The sequence below is a fragment of the Mchenga conophoros genome, linkage group LG12, assembly GCF_057382185.1.
Source record: "Mchenga conophoros isolate Kocher_MC1m ecotype Shallow Benthic linkage group LG12, M_conophoros_male_GT1.1, whole genome shotgun sequence".
Taxonomy (NCBI): Eukaryota; Metazoa; Chordata; class Actinopteri; order Cichliformes; family Cichlidae; genus Mchenga; species Mchenga conophoros.
The window spans coordinates 29,932,357-29,957,871 of NC_140537.1; the positions used below are offsets into that span (position 1 = coordinate 29,932,357).

Consider the following 25,515-nt stretch of genomic DNA (forward strand, 5'->3'; position numbering starts at 1 on the left):
GGTAAATGCCAACACATGTCATTTAAAGTTGGGATGTCTTCTGGAATATAAGTATTTTGGCACTATATTGGTGGCCAACTGTCCCTCCTCTAATTTTTCCACTACACTTGATTGTTTTTCTTTTTTTCATTGATTGGGTGACACCTGACTTTAGGGTTTTAAGTTGTCATCAATAACAAAGCAGTATTTTTTCTGGCTGTAATAAAAGCAAAATTAAACATTTCTAGTTTCTCAGATTAATTTGATCAAAATCAGTCACATCTTGATTGTTTGATTTAAAATTCATTAAAATAGATAAGAATAGTGCAGGCTAGAACTGAACATGAGTTATTTTATGGACTGTGTGTGTGTGTGTGTGTGTGTGTGTGTGTGTGTGTGTGTGTGTGTGTGTGTGTGTAGGTGTGTGCGTGTGTGTGTGTGTGCGTGCGTGTGCTGACGTAATGTGTATATCTAAGGGTTGTAAACACTCAGAATAGAACAGAAGGATACTCATACTAAAACATAATACCAAAGATACATTGGAAAGTTGGAAATCACTACACGAGGAAAGACAAAAGCTAAAACTGTTCAGAACAGGAATAAGGTAAAAACAGAAACCAGAGGCTTGAAAACATTACAAAAGATTAAATTCATTATTGAATCTCTGACTTGGATTCCTGGTCAGTCTACCAAAGCTACCAAAAGAGTAAATCCTAAAAAGAATCCCAACCTCAAACAATTCAAAATCCTATGGGCTAGGTTCCATTTTTTTAGATTTCAGCAGAAATATTTTCCATTGCCAGACTGTTGCAAATACTAAATGTTAACCAGATCAGGGTTCTCTATCTTGAGTTTTTTTCTGATTGTGTCGCACTCAAATTCTATAAATATTTTTTTTACAATATGTTTGCAATAATCAGAGTCACAGTCTGTTACTGTAAGAGAAAGAAATATCAAGTCTTTAAATTGGACAGTTGTACGTAGTCATTTGCCTATTCTAAAACATTTTAAAATGCTAACAATGGTCTTCATGACAACCACTTGTAGCAGACAGTTTTAATGGATTTCAGATACTGTTAAATTCATCAACTGTTATTAGAGAACTGACCAAGAACACCTGAGGAAAAACTGTAACATGTCAATGATTTATACAGAAAAAGAACATAAAGCAACATTAGCATTCACTTGGAGATTTTTTTGTGTCCTCATAATGCCACTGTTTTGCTGTAAACACTACAGAGCTTAAAGTAATGAAAAAATATATATAATTAAGATATAATTAGAGAAGTAATTAAAGGTTAATTAATTCTTCTTACCTATGTCATAGTATATAACATCCTTTTTGAAGAAGAGATTCTAGTTCATTTTTCTCTGTTCAAATGAGAAACAGTAACTTGAAAACACATCTGTTTCTCAGCCTAAAAGTTCCAGAGCTATATCTGAAAAACTTTTTCAATGGACTATAATTTGATTTTTCTTACATATTCCCCCGGGGTATCCAGACTTTGCATAGCTATAATTCAGCAAAACTAAGGTAGAAATAACAGACATGAACAATTACTTTAGTGGTAGCTCAAGAAGCACCATTGTGATGTCCCCTGACTTCTGATGTTTTATACCTTCATTGGAAACCAAACCCTGTCACAGCAACCGTGCAGTATTCACACTGATTTACACCTAGAAAATAAAAATGATTTGGAGAAATAGTTTGAGGCACCAACAGTCTAACATCCCTTTGATGTTAACAAGCGGTAAATCAGGTTTCAGAGAGAGAGGAAGATGAAGAGGGAGACGAGGTACGATGAGGGGGGAGGATGAAGTGGAGACAAAAGAAAAAGAGCAGGTCAAGAAAGGGAAATGCTGGATGTTGAAAGAGATTTAAAGAGTGTTAAAGAGAGAGAAGAAAAATAGAAATTGAAAAGAGGAAGTGAGGAGAAGAGGGGTTGGGCAACTTTTCTTTTATGTTACAGGAGCAGGAGGAAGTTAAATTGAAAGAAATTAAAAGTTGAGAGCAGATAGGGAAGAAATGGTTTAGCTCTGATGTACAAAATGTTAACCTCTTTTCAGATCAAAGTCTTTCATAGGGAAGCCCAAAAAATTGAACCATACAAAATTGTGTTTAGATCATGTGTGCGTTTCTTGTGTTTATCAGGAAAAGTGAAATGTTGTTCCAAGATTGCTCTATAATAAACGTTTGCTAATTTGCTAATTTGCTAACATGTTCCAAATTCAAGTGCCTACAGTAAAAAAACATCCATCATCTAGCAAAAACTAGTCCGTTTTACAATGGGACTACTCATTTAATATATTATCATCTTAAGTACTCAGTAGTTATTGGTCAGACCATTCCTCTTTGAACTGGCATTCAGTTTGAGCTTACATTATGCACTTACAATTCATTAACATCTATCTATTTAGGCTAGACAGGGGCATTGTCCCAAACAGACGCATGAGAGCTCAATGGGAAATTAAAATAACATAAACGTGCACTTCTGAGAGTTTATTTTTTTAAAGTCAGAATGAAAACAGTTTTCTTTGTTTGTAGAGAGCAAATTTATAAGCTTATATTGACCTCCATATGCTAAAGGGTCACAGTATGAATCACCATTATAAGAACAAACACCCATAGAGAAATAGACCAGAAAGGTAGATTTGCTAGCAAAGCTACAAAAGCAACAAAAACCTTTTATGAAGCTTTAAACATGGTTAGAGCAGTCAAGACCAGCTTTGTAATTTCCCACAAAGAGTATTTGGTGCACTCTACCGTGCTAATATACAGAAGCACTTGAGAATGAACCCCTCTCCAGGCGAACCATAACAAAATGGATCGAGGACATTTTCAAAGATCTGGAGCTTGAAAAACAAAACAGACAATTTTGATTTTTTTTCTCCGTGGCTGTGGACAAAAGCTGTGATGTCTGTGACACAGCCTAGTTACTCATCTTTGTACATGGGATAATGAAAGAAAAAAACACTGTCTGGAAACGGTACCCAAAATAGACTACACTGAAAAAAAGGGATTGGCCAACTCTTGGATTTACGTAAGCATCTTGCGTGTATTTAACATAAGTGCCTCGTGCTTTAAAGTTAAGTGTAACTATATAGTGTAGAAACTACATGATATGCAGAGAGGCTAGATTAAATTGTTCATATCATGTTCGAGTGAAGTAAGTCAATAACTTACTGCGACACCGCACGGGATTTCAGTCTCGCACGCTTTGGATCGTGGTTTCAGGAAGGCATCCATCTCAGTCAAATCGAGCAGCCGCCTCTAAGTAAATTGGGTGGTTGTTGCATTAAAAAAGTCTAACTTGTAATTTAAACACAATAATTTCATGTTTCTATGAATGTAATTAAATCATGAAGAATCTGTATGAAATTCAACAACTTAATTTGTTCTTGTTGAGATGACATGATACAATCTAGTAAGAGTGGTTAGTTGCTGAACTCATGAAATTCACAAGATCGCACGAGATGTCAAACTGCAGGAAAATCACTGGAGTTATAAGAGGCAGACAACTAACTCAATTGTTTAAGTTTCTGCCAAAGCAAAAAATTTGTGTGCAACCAATGTCCACTACTGAATCAAGTAAATCCAACACGGCCTTTTTTTCAGTGTAGATTTAACTTCCTGAAAAACCCAAATAGCAGTAGCAGTTTGTATAAAAAAGGTTTTTGAATTTTTGCAACAAACACTGTAGTTTTGGGAAATGTTTATTAAAGTGGGATAAGATGTAGGTGTTTTTACTATGTCTATTTAACATTTCCATTGTCTTTCATTGTCGTATTGCAATAACTAAATCATTCTTAACAGTAACAGGTTGTAAAGAGATAAAATGAATATTTAGACGAATTGAGTTCACCTTAATGGTGTACAGCACAATAGGCCAAGTTGTTTACAGTTAAAGATTTTAAAAAACAAACTGTAGTGTGGGTGGTGTGAGCTTTTAAATAAGTCATCTGTAAGCAGTGATGTCTGATACACTAATTTCTACAACACGGGGATTGAATATGAGGTGCAGCTGAGTGGAAAACCTAATAAACAGAAGTTGGCAGATTTAGAAAAGGAAGAAGACTGGGGTGTAAAAACAAAAAAGGGTGAAGACGTCAGATAACAGGAAATGGATGTTCATATGCTTTAGGGTTAAATAGGAATGGGTGGGGAGCACAGAACATTTGAGGCACTGGGAGATGAAAGAAAGGGTGGGAGGAGGGATGAGAAGTGTAGTGTAGAGACAGAGAGGGTGGAGAAGTTATAAACTTCTCAGGAATGGATTAATGGCCATAGAATTATATAAAGATGCAGAAATAAGAATAGGTGGGGCAGGAAAAAATTGTGAGAAAGTCTACTTAACACAGTTTTGCACCAACTGATGATTAAATATTTACACATATTACATTTTCTGAATATTGCAATTTTCTCAATATATTTTTTTCTAAAGCAGTCATAAATAAATAATATTAGACTGACTTTATGCCAGTTTGGAAATTGTAACTGCCCTTGCTTTTATTTCATAGCTGCTGAACTTTTGTTCCAATTTTTAAGGTACTTGAACACATAATTCTCTGCTGTCACTAGGAGAAGAATTGCTTTCTTTGTTTCCCTTTTCTCACCTTATAACTCTATTTGGTTCCTTTGTTGGCTATCCATGCACATTTGCAATATGTTATACAGATCCCTAGTTTAGGTATTATATAAAGAGCTATAAATATGCAAATACGGCCAATGCAGTATTTTAGCAAACTGTAACTTTCTGTTCAAATCTGACTGATTATTTCTATCTTTTGACAAAGACATTGCTGGTAAAAAAATGCACATTGATTAATCAAAACACTGAAAAAGATTAAAATTAAACAGAATACATTGTAGGATTTTCCATTGCCTTATGTCCCTTTCCAGTCAGTTCATATGGGGTCATATACTGGATGGTTTGCTAAAAGTGTATATCCCAACACTCACTTAAAACAAGCATTAATCAGGACAACAACTGCTTTAGCATTAATGCAATAAGAAAGATGGTTGAACTGCATAATGTTGTCCTTTGGGAACAAATAAAAAGAAAAGTGTTTGCGTAACCAAATGAAATTAAAATCTATATTTAAAAATCGATTCTTCTTCAGAAATCCATAAACCTATTTTATAAATGAAGTTGTTTCATTTTAAATATGTATAGAAACAAACATTATTCCTACCAGTTGTTAGCGCTATGTCCCATGCAGTTTTGGTTCCTAAAAAGACTGCTCTACCCAGAGGTCAAAGTTCAAACCCCCTTTCCACTCATCACCGTATTAGAAGGTGTTGTGTTGCAACATTAAATTTCAAAAAAACAAATATGTACTATAGAGTGTTAAAAAGCTTTAGACTGTTTTTTTAAAAACAAAAAAAAGAAATCATGCATTTTGCTAAACCCACTGGTATTCTGGTTCACAGTATTCTTGTTGGTCATCTTATGTATTCAGTGAAATTGTGCTAATGTCTTAAAATGACTGCGATTTACTGATTCGAGGCTGTTAAATGTTAATATGTTGCTTCACGTTGGCGGAGATAACAAGAGAGAATTCGCAAACCTGAAATGCCACTAATGCAACAGGAAGAAGTACATTATTAACCTTTTCTTTCAGGGCACATTACAGAACAGTTTTGCAAAGTGCTTTACAAGATTAATAAACTTGTTATAAATCAGTGACAAATATCTTACTGGATGCAACACTATAATTATTGTGAAAACTTGCTTTAGGCTGTGCTTGAGCAATACACAACAGAAGCTGCATCTGTTTCTGTGGAAAAAACTCATGCAACTCATTTGATTTCTGTTTAAAATGTCACACATGCATGCACGTTTTTCCCAGTCTCAATCAAACTGTTTTTTCCCTCTTTTTTATTTATACATTTATTTTTAGGTTTCTCCAAACTGTGACAAGGTTTTGGTGAATGGCAAAGAAATGCGTGGTCGGCAGTCTTTGACCATCAAGTTCTCATACCTGCACCTATCTGCTCAGCTTCAGCTCACCGTCTGGGTGCCCAAGCTACCGCTTCAGATAGATCTGTCAGATACTGAGCTCAGCCAGGTCAAGGGCTGGAGGGTGCCAATCATCACTAACAAGAGGTAATTTGCCTGTCTGACCTTGAGGGAATGGGGGAGTGTAACACACGGTAGAAGGTGTAGGCATTAGCATAATTTTGTCAAAATGTAGAGCATTTTACGTACACCATTTTCATTTATGCTACAAAGACTTTTTTTTCTTTGGTAAGAAACACATTTTAAGACTATTCAGAAGGGAAACACAAACACCTGCAATTTCTGTTAGAATCGAGCAGTGAACTGTGAGGAACTGCTAGTTTTTGAAGTCACAAAAATTCATGGTACAGGCATTTGTTGAGTTGTATTTCCTACTCTTCTCTGAGAAATTTTATTTTGTCTTTCATTTTGGTGTGTATATATATATATATATATATATATATATACACACACTACAGCTTACAATGCCATATTTTCCAAATTCTCTCAAAGCTGAACCAAAGGTGTATCACTTTTAAGTTGCAGACTGACAATATTGTTTATTCCTACCAGTGTTACAAAGCACATAACAGGATGTTAAAAATAGAAATTGAGTGTTTCTTGCCAAAACTTACATTGGCATTAATGTTTACATTGGAAGTTTTCATCATTTACAGAGCTTTTAATGATTCTAAATAACATTATACTTTTGTGCTTCTATCTCTGATTGTGTATTTGTATGACAGGTATGTGTGTTTGTGTGTTTTATTCCTATTTCTCATCTTGCCACCCTTCCATTTTGTTCTGCTGGGCCTATTTTTCAATTTTGGCAATTTCTGCTCACGCAGCCACCAAGCCGTGTGCACAAACACACCTCCATCTCCCCAAACCACTATCTGACAGAGTGAAACACAAGCACTATTAGGTAGAGACATTCACACAGACACATGTGCAACTGGGGCACTGGGTAATGGAAAGAAAATTCCTGTAATATTACCTGAGTTTCATAGGTACTGTAAAGATATAAGACACAGATGCAGTCCTCTGTGTGTATATTCTTATGTGATTATATGATCCTATGTGTGCCTGTATATGGTCAATGATAGATTTCACAGAGGCAGGCAAAGGAGAAAGAATGTGTTTATTTGCATCCTTCTGAGATAAAAATACATTTTCATTTAGAGACGAATCGAGACAAGTTGCCTTCTTGTTTTTTAGCATTGAAAAATTAGTACATTCATAGTACATTTTATATTTCTTATGTTTTATTTCATTAGATTAGATCTGATTTAATTAATGACTACTGTATTTTTCTATATTCTGCAAAAGAAAGAAATAATTAAGAAGAAAGACATGCAGCTGTCTTAGCTGCAAGTCTATTTATTAGTAGATTGCTGCTTACTAGATTAACAACACAAAATACATTGACCAATATTTTTAAATACAAATATAATGATTTAGTTAGTTGTTTTTTTTTACTTTTTGGTACCATATGAAAGCAGAAGAATGGTCTTGGACCAATTAAAGGTGGTTTAAAGAATCCAAGTTAAACTGAGTCAAACAATAATTCTGTTTTGACTCAGTAGTGTTGCAAATGTAGTTCTGCTCAAGACTCTATTAAATCCCCTAGTTATAGTGATTTTTACATATGTTGTTCCATTTCATTTTAATGTAATTCTTATAATGTAAAAGATTTTTGATGTTGTTTATAACCTTGCTCATTTCTATAGTTTGGATCTACTGCTGCCCAACAGATAGTATTACACAAGAATAGAAAATTGACCAGTTACGTTTAAAATATTTTGACCATCCTAGTCTTATTACAAGTGCTTAATGTTCAAGTAAAATGTTTAAATGTGTTAAATGTAGATTAGAGACTCAAGTGTCCTTTATTTGGCTTAAAGTGTAACCTGAAGATGAGATTATTCAGTACATCAGCTGGAGCTGAGAGGAGAGAGGAAAGGGGACATTTAATTACTGGATAATCTCACCATCCCTTCATTTTATTTCTTTCTTCCTTATTTATCTCTTTTCTTTTCAGACCCACCAGAGACAGTGAAGATGATGAGGACGATGACAGAAAGGGCAAAGGCTGCACCCTACAGGTATCATTTGATTGTAAATCAGTATTGTTTCTGAGTGATCACAACTCTTTTAAAGGCAGTTTAATCTGAATAATATCTGCCTAAATACTGAGTTATTGATACTGAGTTGTACTTCTGTGCCATGTTTTTGTTTAATCACAAGCTTTGAAGTAAGAGTCTGTTGTGCACTTTAGCATCAGAGTCTGAATTTGGCCTTGTTCTAACCTTTCAGTACCAGTATGCTTTGGTGCGGGTCCTCACTCATTTTGTCGCAGAACCTTCTGACCCAGGTGGAGAGATGGTTTACATGCTGGGTGCTGACTGGCAAGTTGATATCACTCATTTGGTCTTGGACCAATTAAAGGTGGGTATACACAAATGCTCACAAACAGTACCCTTCTATTCACTTGCAGATCATGGCTTCTTCACAAAAGGAATAGTTTAACATTTTGAGATATAAATTATTTGCTCACAGCTATGGGCAGTGACACTTTCTAATAAGTACTTGTAAAGTGGCTTAATATATAGACAGTGCAAAACATACGTCCTGATTTTTTGCATTTACAGATGAACTGTGTGAACAACTATAGCACCTACAGGAGCTTCTCTGCCATGGAAACCCATGGCATGAAGCTCCCAACACACGCTTTTTCTGCTGATGTTAAGAAGGTTGCGACCTCTGCAGTTACTGAGTCAGCAGAGCTTTTACACACTATGCATCTCAGCACTCAGCAGCCCTACTCTGTAATTTTACATGGTCTGCCACTTTGTACCTGAGCTGCCACTTGGTAATAATATCACTTACAGTTGATTGTGGTATATCTAGGAGGACAGAAATTTCACAAATTGACTTGGTATAGCAGTAAATTGTATCAGAGTATCACACTGGAATAGGACTGAAAACACCTGAATTCAAAAATTAAGAGATGCACCCAAAGGTATATTATTATTGTAATTCTTTCTAAACAATAAATAATGTATCCTTTGACTGCCTCCTGTTTCTGTATTCTGCAGATAGAAGAGCCTCGCATTGCCAGATTAATAGATGGACGAATCGTAATCGGGCGGGACCTGGGACACACCAATATACAGGTATTCTCTTGCTTGCTTCATCACTAAAAGTGCAACCCATCTCTTCCCCTTCAATTGTAACTAAGCTGGTTAATATTATAAGCTCTAACACCAAAAGAACCCTTTCTGCTTACTGAAGTCTATATTCATCCCTATAGTAAAGTTAAGAAACTGACTGCAGTGGGTCATTTACTCATCATACAGTATTTGAGTATGTAAAAAAAAAAAGAAATTCCACAAGCAATGTATTCACTGCTTTTTACAAAGTCCAGAAAAAGACAGTTGAAAGAACTCATTATGTCAAGTGCAGTGTAATTCGGCACTTCACATTACAGCCATAAGTACTCCGGTGATGTAAACACTATCCCCGTTCCTCATATATAAGCCTCTCCTGCTAGCTTGTTATACAATTAGCCACAATTAAATGTTGAATTTGGCCCTGACATCTCAGCGTGATGCTCACAAATTATACACATATACACACTGAACACAGTTGTGCACTTTCTGCATTCCAATGAGCCTGGCCATTGTAACTCAGTGTGACAGTGGAGGATAGTTCTGTGGCTTATTCTGTTATTTACTTATGCACGGTTATGTAGCAGAACTAAAGCAAAACCACCAAATGTTTCGCAGTCCTCATCAGTGTCGTCTTATGTTGTTTTCTGTTCTCTCTTGCATACATCACATATATAGAAATTATGTATTTTTATGGTCGCATTCATTACTGTGTTGAAGAGTATGTTTCACATCCATTAACAAGTAAATAAAAAATGGTTGGACTGAAGTTCAGTGCATAAGTGGCATGATTTTTGGTAACAGCTGGGTGTGTGTTAGCAGGGGACTTCTGCATTAATGTATGCGTGCACACACACACACAAACACACACATGTACAGCTGTGGACCGTTTGGGAGCCAGGAGAGAGAATTTACCGAGAATTCCCACTGAGATGCCAGAGTCGACAGGCATCATTTGATAGTTTGACATTTCAATTTTAGCCCCCAGCTCTGTCTTCCTGAGTCTCGCTTCTTCCTCTTTTTCCCGTCTCTCTTTCCTTTCTATCCCCAGTCTCTCTTTCTCACCTTGTTATTCTCTGCCGGTCTTGAGGAGCAATCCCAGAGCCGTCAGTCATTGCATTTTGTTACCTTGCTGAGGGTGGGATTAAGTTTGACGCCCTGACACATTTGCTGCGAGATTGTCTTTGTACACCAATCAGATCTGCCTGTCCTCCTGTCGCTGGGCGAAGTAGTACACTACAACATGGGCCCCCTAATCTCTATCAGTGTCTGTCTGCTGTTTCCCTGTTCATCTGTACCCCAATCTTTTTCATGCTCCTTTTTTCTGCCCCTTTCACTTACTGTCCTCCTCTATTTGTCATTGTCCCTCTCCTTCTGACACCTACTCTATTTATTTTTCTCTTGCTTGCTTGCCATCTTACTTACACTGTCCCTTTTTCTTTTCATCCACTCTGTTTTCATTTGAGTTGTCTTTAGTTTTGGCCTTGTTGTCTTAGTTGAATGCTGACACACTGGGGCACAGCTGGAATGCAGACGGGAACACGGTCTGTGTGCATTTGTGCGTAGATGTGTTTTCGTTACTTAGCGTGTGCTTCGCTGTGTGATGACAGCAGCAGAGTTTCCCTGAGTTTTCTTTACACATGCAATACCAGCACCATCAGCTTTTACAGATCCATGTTTGTCTGTATGTATTTGCATGTGTGTCTAAGACATGCTGTGCAGAAATGAATCAATGATGATCAGTCTGTGTGTGTTAACCTCCTAACTACTCCAAGTTTATGTGGCACAATGGTGGCTCTCACTGCTCTTGCACTGACAATGTTAAAATTTCACCTTAAGGAAATATTCACTCAGACAGCAAAAAAGCTATTTTATGCATTTCTGTTGTACAATGTTTTTTACTGTTTGTTCTATAAAAACTGTACTTACTGATGTCCAATTACTTTCACAGCAAATCACAAAAAAATAGAAAAAGTATGATTTCCTTGGGGGGTGAAAAGAAGCTTTTCTTAAACCTCATTTATTCAGCAAACTTTTTAAAGTTAAAAAATATTGGGGGGGGGGGGGGGGGGGGGTTGGATTTGAGTTTTTAGAAATACCTTTCCTGGTAACCAAAGACATTAAATTCAGTTTTGCATTTAGTTAATGCTTCAAAATTGCTGCTGAATAAAGGCATTAACAAGATGACAGCTGAGTAGCAGGACTTATCAGCAAACATTTAAACAGCTGTAATCTCAACACATTTTCTTGACATTTAGACTTGGTTGAAAAAATATTTGGCATCTGTTGGATGTCTTTCAAGAACATCCTTGGACTTTCTATTTACTTAACAGTTAAAAGAAATTAAATACACTTCCTTTCAAAAAAAATAAGATTCTTAAAGTCATTTGGTTTAGAAGAGGCAATGGCTCAGTCCACACAAGAAATTTCCTCACAAAGCAAATAAGAGAGAATGTCCAAAATGACGTGAATGTGTTTTTTATATGTGAAAACAGATGTGTGTCCAGAAATAGTAGTCTGTGTACATGTAGTGAACACTATGTGTCTGAGTCTGTGTGTCTGAGTAAACCACTGTTTTACATTGAAACAGCAACATTTGTTCATTTTTGGGCACTTTTGCCATTGACCACTTTTGACAAAATAAATAACATCATTTCTTGTAGAATGATTTTCCTATAAGCCACAACATAACCTTGTTCCTGTTATTTATATACTTTTCAAAACTATGAGACCAAAACTCATATTTCGTTGCTTTTTAACATCTAGCTTGCCAGGATAGGTGATTTAAACTTGAACTTAAATATGTTTTTGTATTGTCTTTTGTTGCAGGTTCTGTCCCCCTTGTCTGACTCGATACTGGCAGAGAAGACTGTAACTGTATTAGATGACAAGGTAAATATTGCTTTATTATATATATTCTTGAGTCCAATTTAGCAGATTAAAGGTTCTACCAGAGGCCAATATTAAGATTAATTACATCTGAAAGCAAACAACAACCAAAGTTCCTCACAGAGTAAGTAAACACGTGTTTATTAGGGCTGCACCTGTACACAATGAACTCAAATTATGCATATTTATTAAATAATGCAGCATCAGACCATGGCATGGCATACAAAGAGTGTTGTGATTTACTTAAAGTGTGAACTGTACTCTTACTTATAGCATGTTTAATGTCTAAATAATGTCTGATACAAAAGTTGTACGCTTGAAGAATCGCTTTTATTTTGTAATTATGCTATATTAATGTATCAGTCTTCCATTACTGATCTAAAGAGTTCCAAATGTGCTGAATCTACCCCGTTTTAAAGTGACTGACTTTACATTTTAGGATCATCATCAGAATAACAAACCTTTAAAAGGGGACAAAAACTACAACTTGAACTTTTTTAATACTGCTTTTTTTTTTTTTTTACCTGAAGGTCACCATTTCTGACCTGGGAGTCCAGCTGGTTGCATCTTTGTCCCTTAGTTTGAGTCCAAGTCCTGTAAATTCTCAAGCCATACAGTTAACAACCACAGCTGCTGACCTGCTACATACACCTAAACAGGTAGGAGATCACTTTACGTCAAGTCTACATCTGCTAAAATTTTATGATCCTGTTATTCGGATTTACTTCTCGGCTCCAATAAGAAGATGCAGCTAGATGAGTACCCAGTTCAAGGTTGCATGAGGGGTGAGCATACCCCAGCTTTCATAGAGCCAGAGGCAGACACACTGAACATGGATGGATGAATTATATAAAAAGATTTTTGTTCTTATGAATATCTGTGATTTTACTCACACATTAAAACATTTCTGCAAGCCATCACATCCTCTCACTTTATCTAGTTTGGGCATGTAGCCATGTGATTCACATGCAGACAACTCTCTGCCTTTAGGTTTTTATTACACAAGTGAAATGATGGCCACCATCGTTGCCTGTTCCTCTCTTCACAGTAATTCCCTAAAGGTTGTAATCATGGCTCTTAAATAGTAATTCTGCACTGCGAACATTATCTAGATGCTATCTCTCCCATAATCAGTTTCAAATTAGGGAAGTGTAACTTCAAGACTATAGCAATTACAGCAGCAACCGATTACAACAGCCATTTCTTTTTTTAAATGAAACTTCAGGCCCTAAATACAATCCAGTAAAAGAAATTAAATCGCAACAATGATGCCCTCCTGGGTTTTAAATGCACCTTAGAACACACATGCATCAACACTACATATGAGCGGGTGGAGGATGGGCGTCCAGGTACACACTGGCTCACTCCTTGGTGGCTGCTTATCGGGGCCTGGAGCCTGGGGCTCGCTCAGGCCACTTCGGGGGTGGGGTGCCCTTGGCCTCTTGGCCTGGGGCTCGGTCACTCTGGCACAGCTGGCTGCCGGCGGAGCTCACGGGCACGTCACTGCCACCCCCCCTGGCTTCTGCTCCGCGGCTGCTGAGTGACCCCTCATCTGGGACTCTCCTCAGCTTTTCTGGGACAGTGGCGCGGCTGCCCCTCTGTTGGTCTTCCTTGGTCTCTTGTGTTCTGAGGGCCTCTGGATGTCTGGAGTTTTGATCTCCTCCATACCTGCTTCATGCCCTGGTGGACGGGGCTGTGGCTCCCCACACCCTCTAGCAGATCATTACATGAAGGAACCTTTTAAAAACAAGTGCATTCATGCTCACAGGTGTACACATGGGTGCTCACACACACAAACTACACCCTTTTTGGCTCCTACCTCAAAGCACACTGTCGATCTTAGGTGCTGCACAATAATGTTTAATATTTAGTATTTACTGTTATATTCCCATAGATCATCGTGATGTTGTTTATTCTAGTGCTCTCGTTTTCTTCGGCTTGTTTTCTTTTTTCATTCTCAACAGGTGAAATTAAAAAAGTATCTACTGTTATCTATTGTTAGCTAGTTTATTGTGATGGTGTTGTTTTTATTATGTTGCTCTTTGTTGTTTGTTTTCTCTTCTGGTTTTTTTATCTCCATACAGGTGATCCAGGTGTTTTGTTTGTTTTTCTTTCTTTTTTTCTTCCCCCCTTTCTCACCATCTCTTCTCCCCTCTATTTTTCTTTCTCTCCCTCTCTTTCTTTCATTCATCTCCCTGTCCTATCCCCCAGTCATGTCTGTCCCGTCTTTAAAAAACGAAAATAAAATAAATACATAATTATAATAAAGGTCAATCAAATGGACCAATATGGCAAGGCCATGATGATCCACTTGGTAAAGTAAATCCACTTGGCATCTTTCTTGGCCTTCAGGCAACAATTCTGATGGCTAAAGATCCAAACTGGACAGGCAAAAATAAATAAATAAATAAAAAAAATAAATCGCAAAATGAATTTGTCACCTATGTTTACAAACACAGTGAAACTAAAATTGTTATAACATTTAAAAATCTTTTTTTAACCCGTCTCCGTCTCCACTTTGATCCGTTATATCATCACACATACCCGTTAACACAGTTAACAGGTACCATTTACTTATTATTCTTGATTTTTTAATGACATTGCCAAAGTTTATTTTATACCTTATGAAGTTATATAGAATATGTTAGGCTGTCTTCATACTTATTTTTGTTTGTTTGTTTTAAAATTGCCACAACATAAATACCACCCAAGGGCTAAGCAGCTCACCTCAATCAAAATACAGGTTTGATCCTGCAGTTTATTAAAAAAAGGTACTAAATCTTACTTACTAGGTTATATCAGTGCATTAGTCTTTTTATTTTTATTAATAAGAAGAACAAAGCTGTTTGTCAATGTAAATCTGTGAAGCAGGACTATTTAAAGAAATGGTTTATAAAGGTTTATCTTATCTGATATTATTTTAAGAAAGAAGAAAAATCTTTGCTTTTCTTGTACATTTAGTGTGAAATTCAGAAAGTATTTTTCTTTGGATGGATTTTTTTCCTGTTGTAATTGAACAGGAAAAAGACAAATCAGAGAAAAAAAGTGTTTCTGTCCACAAAACAGGTGTATAGGTTTTAGTTGTCAATACTGAATAATGAAATGTGTTTGGGAAGCATAGCATTGCAGACTAACAATTATGAAGGTGGAAATGTACAATTGCTAACATCTAGTTTTAGCAATTAGATTTTAGCAATTTTTTTAAATTAATTTTTACATTTTTTTTAATTTTCTTAAGCTACTTTGAAAATCTAGTTAAAAAATTGTGTAAGAAATGAACAAACTGAAAATTACGTGTGGTCAGCATTTGGACAAAATACATTTGTCATGGGTCTGCGGCGGCAGACCATGTGTTTCTTTTTAGCGGACCCAAATACAGACACTCGAGGAAGGGACAAGGTTGAACGAAAAACACGCTGTTTATTGAATGTGGAACACGAAAGTACAAAATAAGAGAAACCAAAACCAATAGCTAAAATAAACTGGAAAAACTGAACTAGAAGCAAAGCACAGGGATAATGGAAAAACTAGGGCCCAGGAACACGGGAGAAGACGAACAAGCAGCCTCACACTGAACAAAGGGAGACAGAGGGCTTAAGCTTGGAAGGATGTATGGCAGGAAGAGGCAGATGAGAGAAGGAGTGAGGGAACACGAGAGAGAGGGGATGAGAGAGCACAAGAGAGAGAGACATGACAGGCTGGGGAAACATGGAATGACACAGGAAAGGGTGATGAGACATCATGACAAGACAACATGAAAACTAAACATAGGAGCCCAAAAGATACTGAAAAATATAAAACCAAAATATTATACACAAAGAAATCACAAAACACCATTAATTCTAAAAGGCTGGGACAAATGACCCAAGACTACGACAACATTATGAAAATGCCATATACCAGTAAATAAGATTAAAAAGTTACACAGTTGGGTCTTTGACACTTTGTAATATCTAATATTAGCTTTCCAATTTTTTGTGCTTCTCCTGATAACATGTTTGAAATTACTGTGGTATTAGATCTGGATAACTACACTGGGCAAAACCTGCAGAAATGTATGGAAGGGGTTCCTAAAAGGTTAAATGTCAGCGACATCTCATGCACTTGATGATTTTACACTGCCCTAAGGATTTAACAGGAGCATGCCACAGTCTTTTGAGTCTGTGAATGTGGACTTTGAGTATTTTCTAAAAGGTGAGTGACTGTGGGCCAATCTCAGAGTCGAAGAAAGGTGTTCCATCAAGTAGTTCCCAAGCTTATACAATAGCATTTAACAATTTCAATGATGTTAAAGTGAACTACTTTAGAGAAGTAAGGGATCTCAAAACTTCACTGTAGGTGGCAGACAGTTGGTGTCGTAAGCCACCTCTTCTGTTCAAAGATGGTCAATCACAGTGGACATAGATGACCTCTTTCACTACTCACTTCGTTAAATAGAAAACTAAAATGCAGACACTTTTAGAATGGCACGTTGAGTGCATAAAATGTGAACTTTACCAAGGAGCCAACTTGAAACTTACAAGAGTCCAGCAAGTATAAAACTGTATGCCATGGCCCATGATAGGAATGTACTGTGATGAACAAAAGCAAGATCAGGTGTTAACAAGACCAAAAAAAAGACAAACATAGGAAACATGATAGGAAACAGATCAGAAATCACAGAGACAGGCGAGGAAGTAAAATAAAGCAAGGCACAAAAGAAGAAAGAGGGAACAGCCAATAAAAAGCAAGGACTCTTTGTTGATGTCAGTTATCTTTGCTTGAAATATCAGATGACAACATTCTTTCTATCTTGTGCAAAGAAAAAGTATCAGTGATAGATATTCTCTTTGATCTTCTGGATGAACTATTTAAAAGCTTCAGTTGTAATTGTGCAGGGTTTTTTTCTCTTTTTCAGGAAGCTGGGATCAGTGCATGGATCCAGTACAGTGATGGTTCAGTGACACCATTGGATATATATGATCCAAAAGACTTCCTACTTTCAGCTGTCTCACTTGATGAGAATGTCATTTCTGTTACCAATCAGGTACTGGCATCTTCCTTTATATTGTCAGCAGTGCAAACAAGTGACAGTTTTATACATTTGTAGATCATGCTTTTTAGAGCAGAAAGCCCAAATTCAATTCAATTCAGTTCAGTTAAGGTTTATTTATAGTTTGCAAAGTCATAACAAAAGCTGCCTAAACGCGTTTTAAACTGTAAGGTATTAACTTCCACATTCTCGTTGTCATTTAGGAACAGCACTGGCCCATTGTAGTAGCAGAAGGTGATGGGCAGGGGGCATTGTTTCGAGTAGAGATGGTCATCTCTGAAACTTGCCAGAAGTCAAAAAGGAAGAGTGTGCTGGCATCTGGAGTTGGAAATGTTATAGTTAAGTTTGGAGCAAAAAATGACGAAAGAGGAGTGATGGGAAGAGGGGGGCAAGATGATGGTGGAGGGTTGGATAACAGCACCAGTGAACAACGGACAAAAGATGGAGGAGAGTGGAAATCCAACAGTGCAGCAGTGGACCGAGAGGAAGGAGCCATGAGGAAGGTATGGAAAAAAAAAACAATAATAAAACAGTGAGGAAAGGATATTTTTAAGAGTATTTTCCTTAAACTGTAGTTTTAGAGTTTACTCACATTGGATAAACACATTTAATCATCAAAGTTTAGTTTGTTTAAGTAGTGTAATCACTGTGAGTGGTTGTGCACCTTCTTGGTCCAGGGCATTCCAGTATGTCACACATATAGTCTGATCATTATCCATGCTTAGCACAGAGCTCCCAATGTTTCCTGCCTCTGTGAAAATTGCTGTGTTAAATATAGTAAATAACATAACTGTGATGCAGAGAGGACAATATGTCGCTGCGTAGTGTGCGAGCAGGCCAGCAGGAGAATGGGGAGAGGGAGTCAGTCTTGTGTAATAATGCCGTATTTACGTGAATCCAAATGAATATACAAAATCCACATATTTTAACCATTTACTATATCTGTGTTTTCGTTTCCATTTTCAGGTTAGCTCAACAACCAAGAGTACAGTAACCCATCGTGCTTCAGGTGGCAAAGGTGCTGGTGGTGGCAGCAGCAGTAGTCGTGGCAGTGGCCCCAACCAACCAGGCGACTACAGTAGCTACCCAGCACCAGTGGAGGTACCGGGGACTGGAAACAGTGAGCTAACCCAGCCCACTAGAGGCCTGTCAGACCTGGAGATTGGGATGTATGCCCTTCTGGGAGTATTCTGCCTGGCAATACTGGTTTTCCTCATCAACTGTGTCAGCTTTGCTTTCAGGTAAAAAAAACAAAAAAAACCCTGAAAACCTAAACATGTTACTCAGCAACAAAACATGATGCACATTAAATACTGAGGCAGGTCCATTATGGTTAGTTAATATATGGGTGGAATATAATGTGAAACTGAAAGGATCTATGAACCAAAAAGCTGGTTTTGACAGGTAATCGGTATGGGCCTAATATGCCCATATTAGGTAACCATTGTCTATTGGAGGATTAAAATTTAAGCCAGATCAATGTCTTGTACAAAGTTAAAACCTGTAAGAAAGCTTATTCATTGCAAACAATATTTAATGATGGGCATAAGCACCTTTGCTCAACCACATTATTTTGTGAGAGAAACCTTTTGAGAGAAGTCAATTGAAAATAAAACAATTTCAAGTGTAGAGATTGTTGTCTGATTTTCAAGATCCCATTGATACACTCAGTCTTTACTTTTTAGAGAGGTAACTACTGCTCCAGTTGGGAGTGAAGTATTCATATCAACAGGCTAGTTTATTAGAAACACATATCACTGAGCCTAAACAATTATAAAAATAATAAATAAATAATGAATTACCCTTACAATAGCAGGAATGTTCAATGAGCTTATTTTACCTGTGATAAGATTGCATCCTTCCAGTCATCCTTCCTCCCGCTTTAGCCTCTAAAATCAGCTGATCAAATGCAGTAATCAGTTATCTGTTCTTTTCTGATTCTGTCCTCTCCTTTTTGTTTCAAAATGGCAGAGAACATTAATTGCTCTGTGGCTTATTAAGTGATCAGTGGAAAGCAGCGGTGGTTGGCACAAAAATCCAGCATACCTCTCAGATAAATGTTTTTGCATTAAACATGTTTTATGTTCTCATATCCTTTGTGTGCTGCTATTTTGTGTGGATTTTAAGAGACAAATCAAATGACAAATGACTCTCACCAAATGTAAGTTGATAGTTCCCAGCAACCCAAAACTGGTTAAGCAGTTGAGAAAATGGATGGATGGATAACAGACCCGTGATGCATCACTTATTGCTTTGCTAGTACCATGAAAACCTAAAATTGGACTTAATTCTCCTTCAAATTTTCTTGAACTTTTTAGTGATATTTTGATGGGGTAAAATCCTCAACTTTTATCTGAGTATTAATTTTTGCAGTCATTCCTTGTATTGTCTGATAATGCCTATAGATTATAGTCATGAAACTGCATCTGTTTAAATTTTTACCTCCATTGATGTTTCATTACGAATTTTCCTCTGCAGATACCGTCACAAGCAAGTCCCAGTTCTAGAGGCAGGAGGCAACATGAACCATGCCCACGACTGGGTGTGGCTTGGCACTGAGGCTGACCTTTTAGCAGACCACCCTGACCAATGCCAGGGTGGCATGCCGGATGAGTGCACCACCATAATTGACCGCAATGAAGGGGGCTACGAGGAGAACAAGTATCTACTGAATGGGGCTGGTAACACCTTGGTAATGGGAATGGGCACTATAAGTGGGAGCGGTGGCAGAGGTGGACATCGGGGTGTCACCCATGGACAAACCTTGCCTAGATCTGTTCCAGAATCGCATCAGTGCCTTTCAGCAATCACTACTGGTGGCAAAGATGCTACAGGTCAAAAGGAGCATCTGAATAATTCCCCCCAAGCCACAGCTGCAGCTGCTGTTGCAGCGGCCAAACGCAAACGCGTCAAATTCACATCTTTTGCCACTGTTCTGCCCAATGATAATTCAGGTGGTGGCCCATACACCAACTCATCAGTCCTGGTGACGAATGGGAGTGAAGATGATATCAAGTGGGTGTGCCAGGATATGGACCTAGGTCAGTCTGAAATCAGAACCTATATGGAAAGGCTACAAGACAATCTGTGACTGATGGGAAAGAAACTGAGAAATGGCGGGGCAGAGGATTAGTACAGTAGGGGGAGAATGGACAATGAGTACAATTCACCTATAATGCCTTTGCAGTGGATATATGGAGGGAGAATGGGAGGGATATAGGAAGCGTGAAGGGAACATAAAGTGTGATGATGTGTCTGGAAGAGTATCTAAGAGACATTGTGTTGGGTTGGGGACGCTTACATTTAGCATCCCTTAGGCTATGAAAAGCATCACTAGCTCACACTAAAATTAATGGTAGCAAATAATAAAAAACTTTGAGTTTTTTCTGTTTTATTTATTGTGAAAATATTAGTGTAAAAATCAATAATAAAGTCACTATTGTTTTAAATGTTTACTTTCAGAAAATTAGTAAACCATTGTATAGATACTTACAGTAAATTCAGGGTACGTTATTGGACAGACATTTGTAAGCCACTTTACATTTAAACGAGGATGGGAAGGACTTACATCATGTCCTGCCTTCAGAAGTCTTTTTTACTCGTGTGGTTTATTGCCAACCTTTGCTGTGGCCGTTGACTAATCATTGATCTACTTTTGATATACAAACATTTACCTGCCGAGTCTGCAGAATGGTTACGTAATGAGTTCTCTGACGAATATGTGTTGTTGGTTTATCATGTGACCCATTTCTTATGGCATTTCTCATAAGTAACATGTGAAATGTAATAAATATATATAGTCCAAGTACTCAACTAGAAATTCAGGCATTTTGCAGTTACTAGTGGGAATTGCCATTCAGCTCTGTATTCAGGCAAATGTGCTCTTTCTTGAAACAACAGAGTGTCTTGAGAGTTGGAAAATGATGTATCTTACAAAAGACTGTTTCTCCCTTGGATCCAAGACAGAGGCATTTATTCTTGCACAATTACAAACAGGAAAGGACATTAGCCATATTTGAGGCTGATTTTCTGTTTTCCCTGCAGCCAATGATGGCTTTCTCCCTCTATCCAGAATCACTCCTGTCATCCCCTGGCCCATCTCCTTGTCTGTGATTGGACAACAGTAGAACATTTGTGAAGTTAAAAAAAAAAGAAAAATACACACACAGTGAAACACTGAGTGTAAGGGGACTGACTGAAGTGTCTCATATTAAAAAAAAAGGAAGTGGTTGGGCTTTGCAAAGCCTGACTGAGCACCTAATAATGAAGATTATTAAAAAAAATGTACCACATAGGCAACCAGACAGACAGGAGTACCTGCAGTGTTGAACATTGAGATAACAGGATGTACTGAATGACATGTGAATGGATAATGATAATGGAATGGATACCTGACGAACAAATATGGATACGTACCAGCTTGTTGAACATTATTATGAATATATTGGGGTTTTTTTCCTTTTGTTTGTCCTTTTTGATAAATAGAAGGTTTTTATGTTTTTCTTTGTTATGTTTTTCCCTAATTTGGGAAGATATTAACTGTAGCGTTTTATTTCAGAGATTTATTAAGATTTAAGAATATATGATCCTTTTTTTCCTTCTAGATACCTATTTATTTGAAATCATGTTTGAGAGGGTGAGGAAGGAATGACAGGGCAAGGACAAAGACTGAAAGTAATAGGCCTGCTGGTGAATGATAGCACATAAAAGAATAAGTGGAAAGAAGGACTCAGAACAGGCAAAGGTTGCCTCACCTTCGTTAAGCTCAGGTGACGAGTCATGAAGAACCGACAATAAAAAAGGAGAACTGTACGATGTTAAGATTGCAATATTTATTTATAAATGTGTTACTGTTTCAGAGTACACTGTATGTTGTAAATAAATAAACATGCTTCAAAGTGCTTGTGAATAAGATTGCAGGCCACTAGCCAACAACTTGGTGATATTTTGTACATTTTACAGTGCAAATATGGTACACAATACTATCTACCACCACAATGTGAAAGTGATCTTATGGGTTCTTTTTTTCTAAAGATGTTCCGGTCTTTACTTCAAGTATTGAATGAGTTCTTGTCTTTGTACAGGGTAGAAATCAGTTTACCTCCGTGAGATGTAAAAATGGAGGCCATTACACTCAAAATTGTTTGAGAAGGGCGAGTCTCAGAGGTCCATTTAGGAAAGCAAATTAAACCAACTGTCACAATGTTTTTTTAGTGGGCTCATTCAATTGAAAACAAGGGCATAATTTTGATTACTAAAAGCATCTCTATTTTCAATCATTTGTTAAACAAGAAACATTTGAAAAATACACGCTGGCATCAAAACACAAATGATTGGGTCTGAAATGGAAAGAATTGGGAACAAAAAGAAAATGCGGTGTAAACAGACACAGATAAGAGACCTGAGCTGATGCCAAATGGGGAATAAAAATTGCCGTATGGCCTCCACCAAAGCAATAGATATTCTGACTGATGATGACAACTATACTGTATGTTCTGGACACATTACTGTATCTATCCTACTCTGCTCTCCGATGTAGTTATAAGACTGCTGTGCTCCAAAGGAACAGTCATATGGATCCTAGTTCAATAGTTGCTTAAGGTATAAGTGTTGCAATGCTCTCAGTTGAAAAATCTTTCTTAAATTGCTGTGAATGTATTCATACTTTACAGCTTTGGAAATCCATTTTACCTACTTTTATTTTTTAAAAATATATGGATGTCAACTTAAAAAATACAAGGCTATTTTTGAGAGACTGCAGATTGGGTATTTCAGCTTGCACTGTATTTGATATCAAAGAAAGAAATACACTGTAAAAAAAATATATATATAACAATGTCAGCAAAAACCACAATGTACAACACGCTTATTAAACTACTGCTAGCTTGTCCTGAGAGAAATAGTTTAACTTATTTGCCTTTACAAATATCAGAGATAACCTCTCTAATATTATCTGGTCTTTACCTCATATAAAGCACCTTGAGATGGCTGTTATTGTGATTTTGCTATATAAACTGAATCCAGTTCAATTCAGTTGAAATGAAATAAAATAACTGCCACAACTGGTAGCTTCTAGAGGGTAGACTTAACTCATGTTTGGTGCCACCGGTAACATTGCACAGATTTAGGCAGAATTGTAAATGCAGAATCAAGATAACTTTTTAATTTTGTTTTTCTTAGAAGTCATCTTTATTGGTCAATTAATGCCTTATATCATATGGCAATTATTTTTCTACAGATTATTCATTTAATTTTTGTTTTGTTTCTCATAGTTGCACATACTACTAAGATGATTAGGCGTCTTTTACAGTCAATATTCAACATGCTGCACAGGAATAGTTGCCTTATTTTTCTGACAGAAAATGAGCACTGCTTTGTTTTCAGAAAAGTTGTCTAACTCTGCAGATGTCCCTTGCCATTCCAAATCTTGCTAGAACATTCCAACATAGTATCAGTCGTAGACAGTATAAAAGATGGTTGTAGCTTCTGGGTTGTGGAATATGAAGCCAATGCAGAAGTGCCTTAAACCTAAAGTATACTCTGTCACAAGTCAAGCTATTGTCACAGATGACAATAGCTTTTCTTGCAGAGACTTTATTTTCTTATATAAGTCTACTGGAAAAATGGCTTTCTGTTTTGACCTGTTTTGATCTGTCTTGACCCGATGTGTTTATGAACTTAGTCGCTCATTTTGGGTCGCATTGAATGCAAAAAATAAGCCTATTTTATAAAATCTTGGTCATTTAAAAAAAAAGAAAAGAAAAAAGAAGAGTATTATCCATGGTATTCTGTCATCACGCTCACTGCCTAAAAATCTATCAATTATAAGTCATTATTCAGTGAGGAAATCACATTTCTTTAAAACTAAGATGGCACAATAAAAGCACTAATCTTAAGGCTTCTTAACCAGTGGATTACATCATAGTAACTACTTCCACCTTTTACACTGGCTGTGATACCAGTAAAGTTGTTTTCAGACCAGTGCACATGACTTCTAAAAATATGCATTTAAAAAAAACTATTTCTCTTTGATAACGCCAGCTGATAGCAGTAGATCAAGCAAGCAAAAACATTCTTTTATAGCAGGTACATTTGACTGCTGAAAAATCCAACCTCACCGAAACAGGTTAGATTTTACAAAATCTATTACACTGTTACATAGTCACACATGGGCAGCAGTTTAATATACTACAGAGTAGAGGAGGTACTAGCAGACATGAGCCCTAAAGTTGCTTTTTTTTTCCTTTTAATTATTTTTTTTTTCTTTTTGCCTATTGTCATTGTTTAAAATTGGTTAATGGAAGCTAATAAAATCCCATAACCAAAAAACTGGCCGACTGCTCCTTGTTTTATTTCCATTTATCTATATATTTCTGCAAAATAAATCAATTAATTACTTAAACTAAAAAAATAAAAGCCTTTGGTTTTTTAACATGATAATATCATGATTTTACTCATACTGTAAAAGGCATGCACGTGCACAAAGAGAAACACACCAATTTTTTTTAAATTTTAAATCCTGTTTTTAAACCTCTCGTGGGGCAAAGAAAACAGGAATTTAGCTTTTTATTCAAGCAATAAATGCTCATTTTCCAAAACACAGATTTGGTCTAAACTGAGATTTAGATCAAGTTTTTTTGCACTTTACAGAAATTTTCTGCTTAGTTGGGGCTAGGCGTAAACCATGATTTGGGAAACTGTCTGTTATTGGGATTGTCTAAAATGTGATACGACACTAATCGAGACTAATCGATTCTCATGCTCTTGGACTTAAAAGATTGTCTGAAACTCTTGCTTGTGGATGATTGTACAAACTGATGTAAAACAGCAAAAAAAGCAATTTATAGACAAAAAAGAAAGCGCAAAGCACGTTTGTTTTGGAAAATCTTTAGACAAGGTTTACAGCCCTACTCTTCTCATTTGTACTTGTGCAAAAGGTTAGTCAGCCAACAAATCAGATCAACAATATCCATTATTTAATTAGGAATGAGCAGCTCCATCATAGATGACTCAAAGCTACAAAAACAAAATTCACTGATTAACATTGCTTGGATCAGAGATAGAAATAAATGAAAGCAGAATCAGTTCTGTTCTTTTTCTAATTGATTCAGTGTCTGGTAGCTTTTGATTGATAAGGATTTAGCAATTCCGATTCCATTATCAGTATTGCTTATTGTACCAATGCCTTATCAATTTTTATTGGGTTCTCACTGGCTCCACTTTGATAGTGACCATCATTGCCAAGCAGCATATCAAAGGCATTACATTCATGCAATTAACTGCATGCTGTGTGGTTAAATGTTGGTTTAGTTGGAGGTATTTCCCTTCTTTGCTTTCATTAGTGTTGGGGTCATTACTCAAAAAAATAAAGTCATATAAGTTTTCTCTTAGTATTTAGATGGTAAATGGTAAATGGCCTGTATTTATATAGCGCTTTACTAGTCCC

The 25,515-nt window shown here is 36.8% G+C and overlaps 1 protein-coding gene across 1 annotated transcript in view; it reads left to right on the top strand.

Annotated features, from left to right (window-relative positions):
- The window catches only part of LOC146562890 (transmembrane protein 132C), a 279,573-nt gene extending 255,503 nt beyond the window's left edge, over positions 1 to 24,070 (top strand). The window contains exons 7-16 of the mRNA XM_085295129.1: positions 5,881 to 6,086; positions 8,020 to 8,083; positions 8,295 to 8,426; positions 9,077 to 9,154; positions 11,978 to 12,040; positions 12,568 to 12,696; positions 16,935 to 17,063; positions 17,273 to 17,572; positions 18,036 to 18,310; positions 19,548 to 24,070. Coding sequence (XP_085151255.1) covers positions 5,881 to 6,086; positions 8,020 to 8,083; positions 8,295 to 8,426; positions 9,077 to 9,154; positions 11,978 to 12,040; positions 12,568 to 12,696; positions 16,935 to 17,063; positions 17,273 to 17,572; positions 18,036 to 18,310; positions 19,548 to 20,160 — 1,989 coding nt within the window. The 3' untranslated portion in view covers positions 20,161 to 24,070. The remainder of the gene's footprint in view (positions 1 to 5,880; positions 6,087 to 8,019; positions 8,084 to 8,294; positions 8,427 to 9,076; positions 9,155 to 11,977; positions 12,041 to 12,567; positions 12,697 to 16,934; positions 17,064 to 17,272; positions 17,573 to 18,035; positions 18,311 to 19,547) is intronic.
- Positions 24,071 to 25,515: the final 1,445 nt, after the last annotated feature.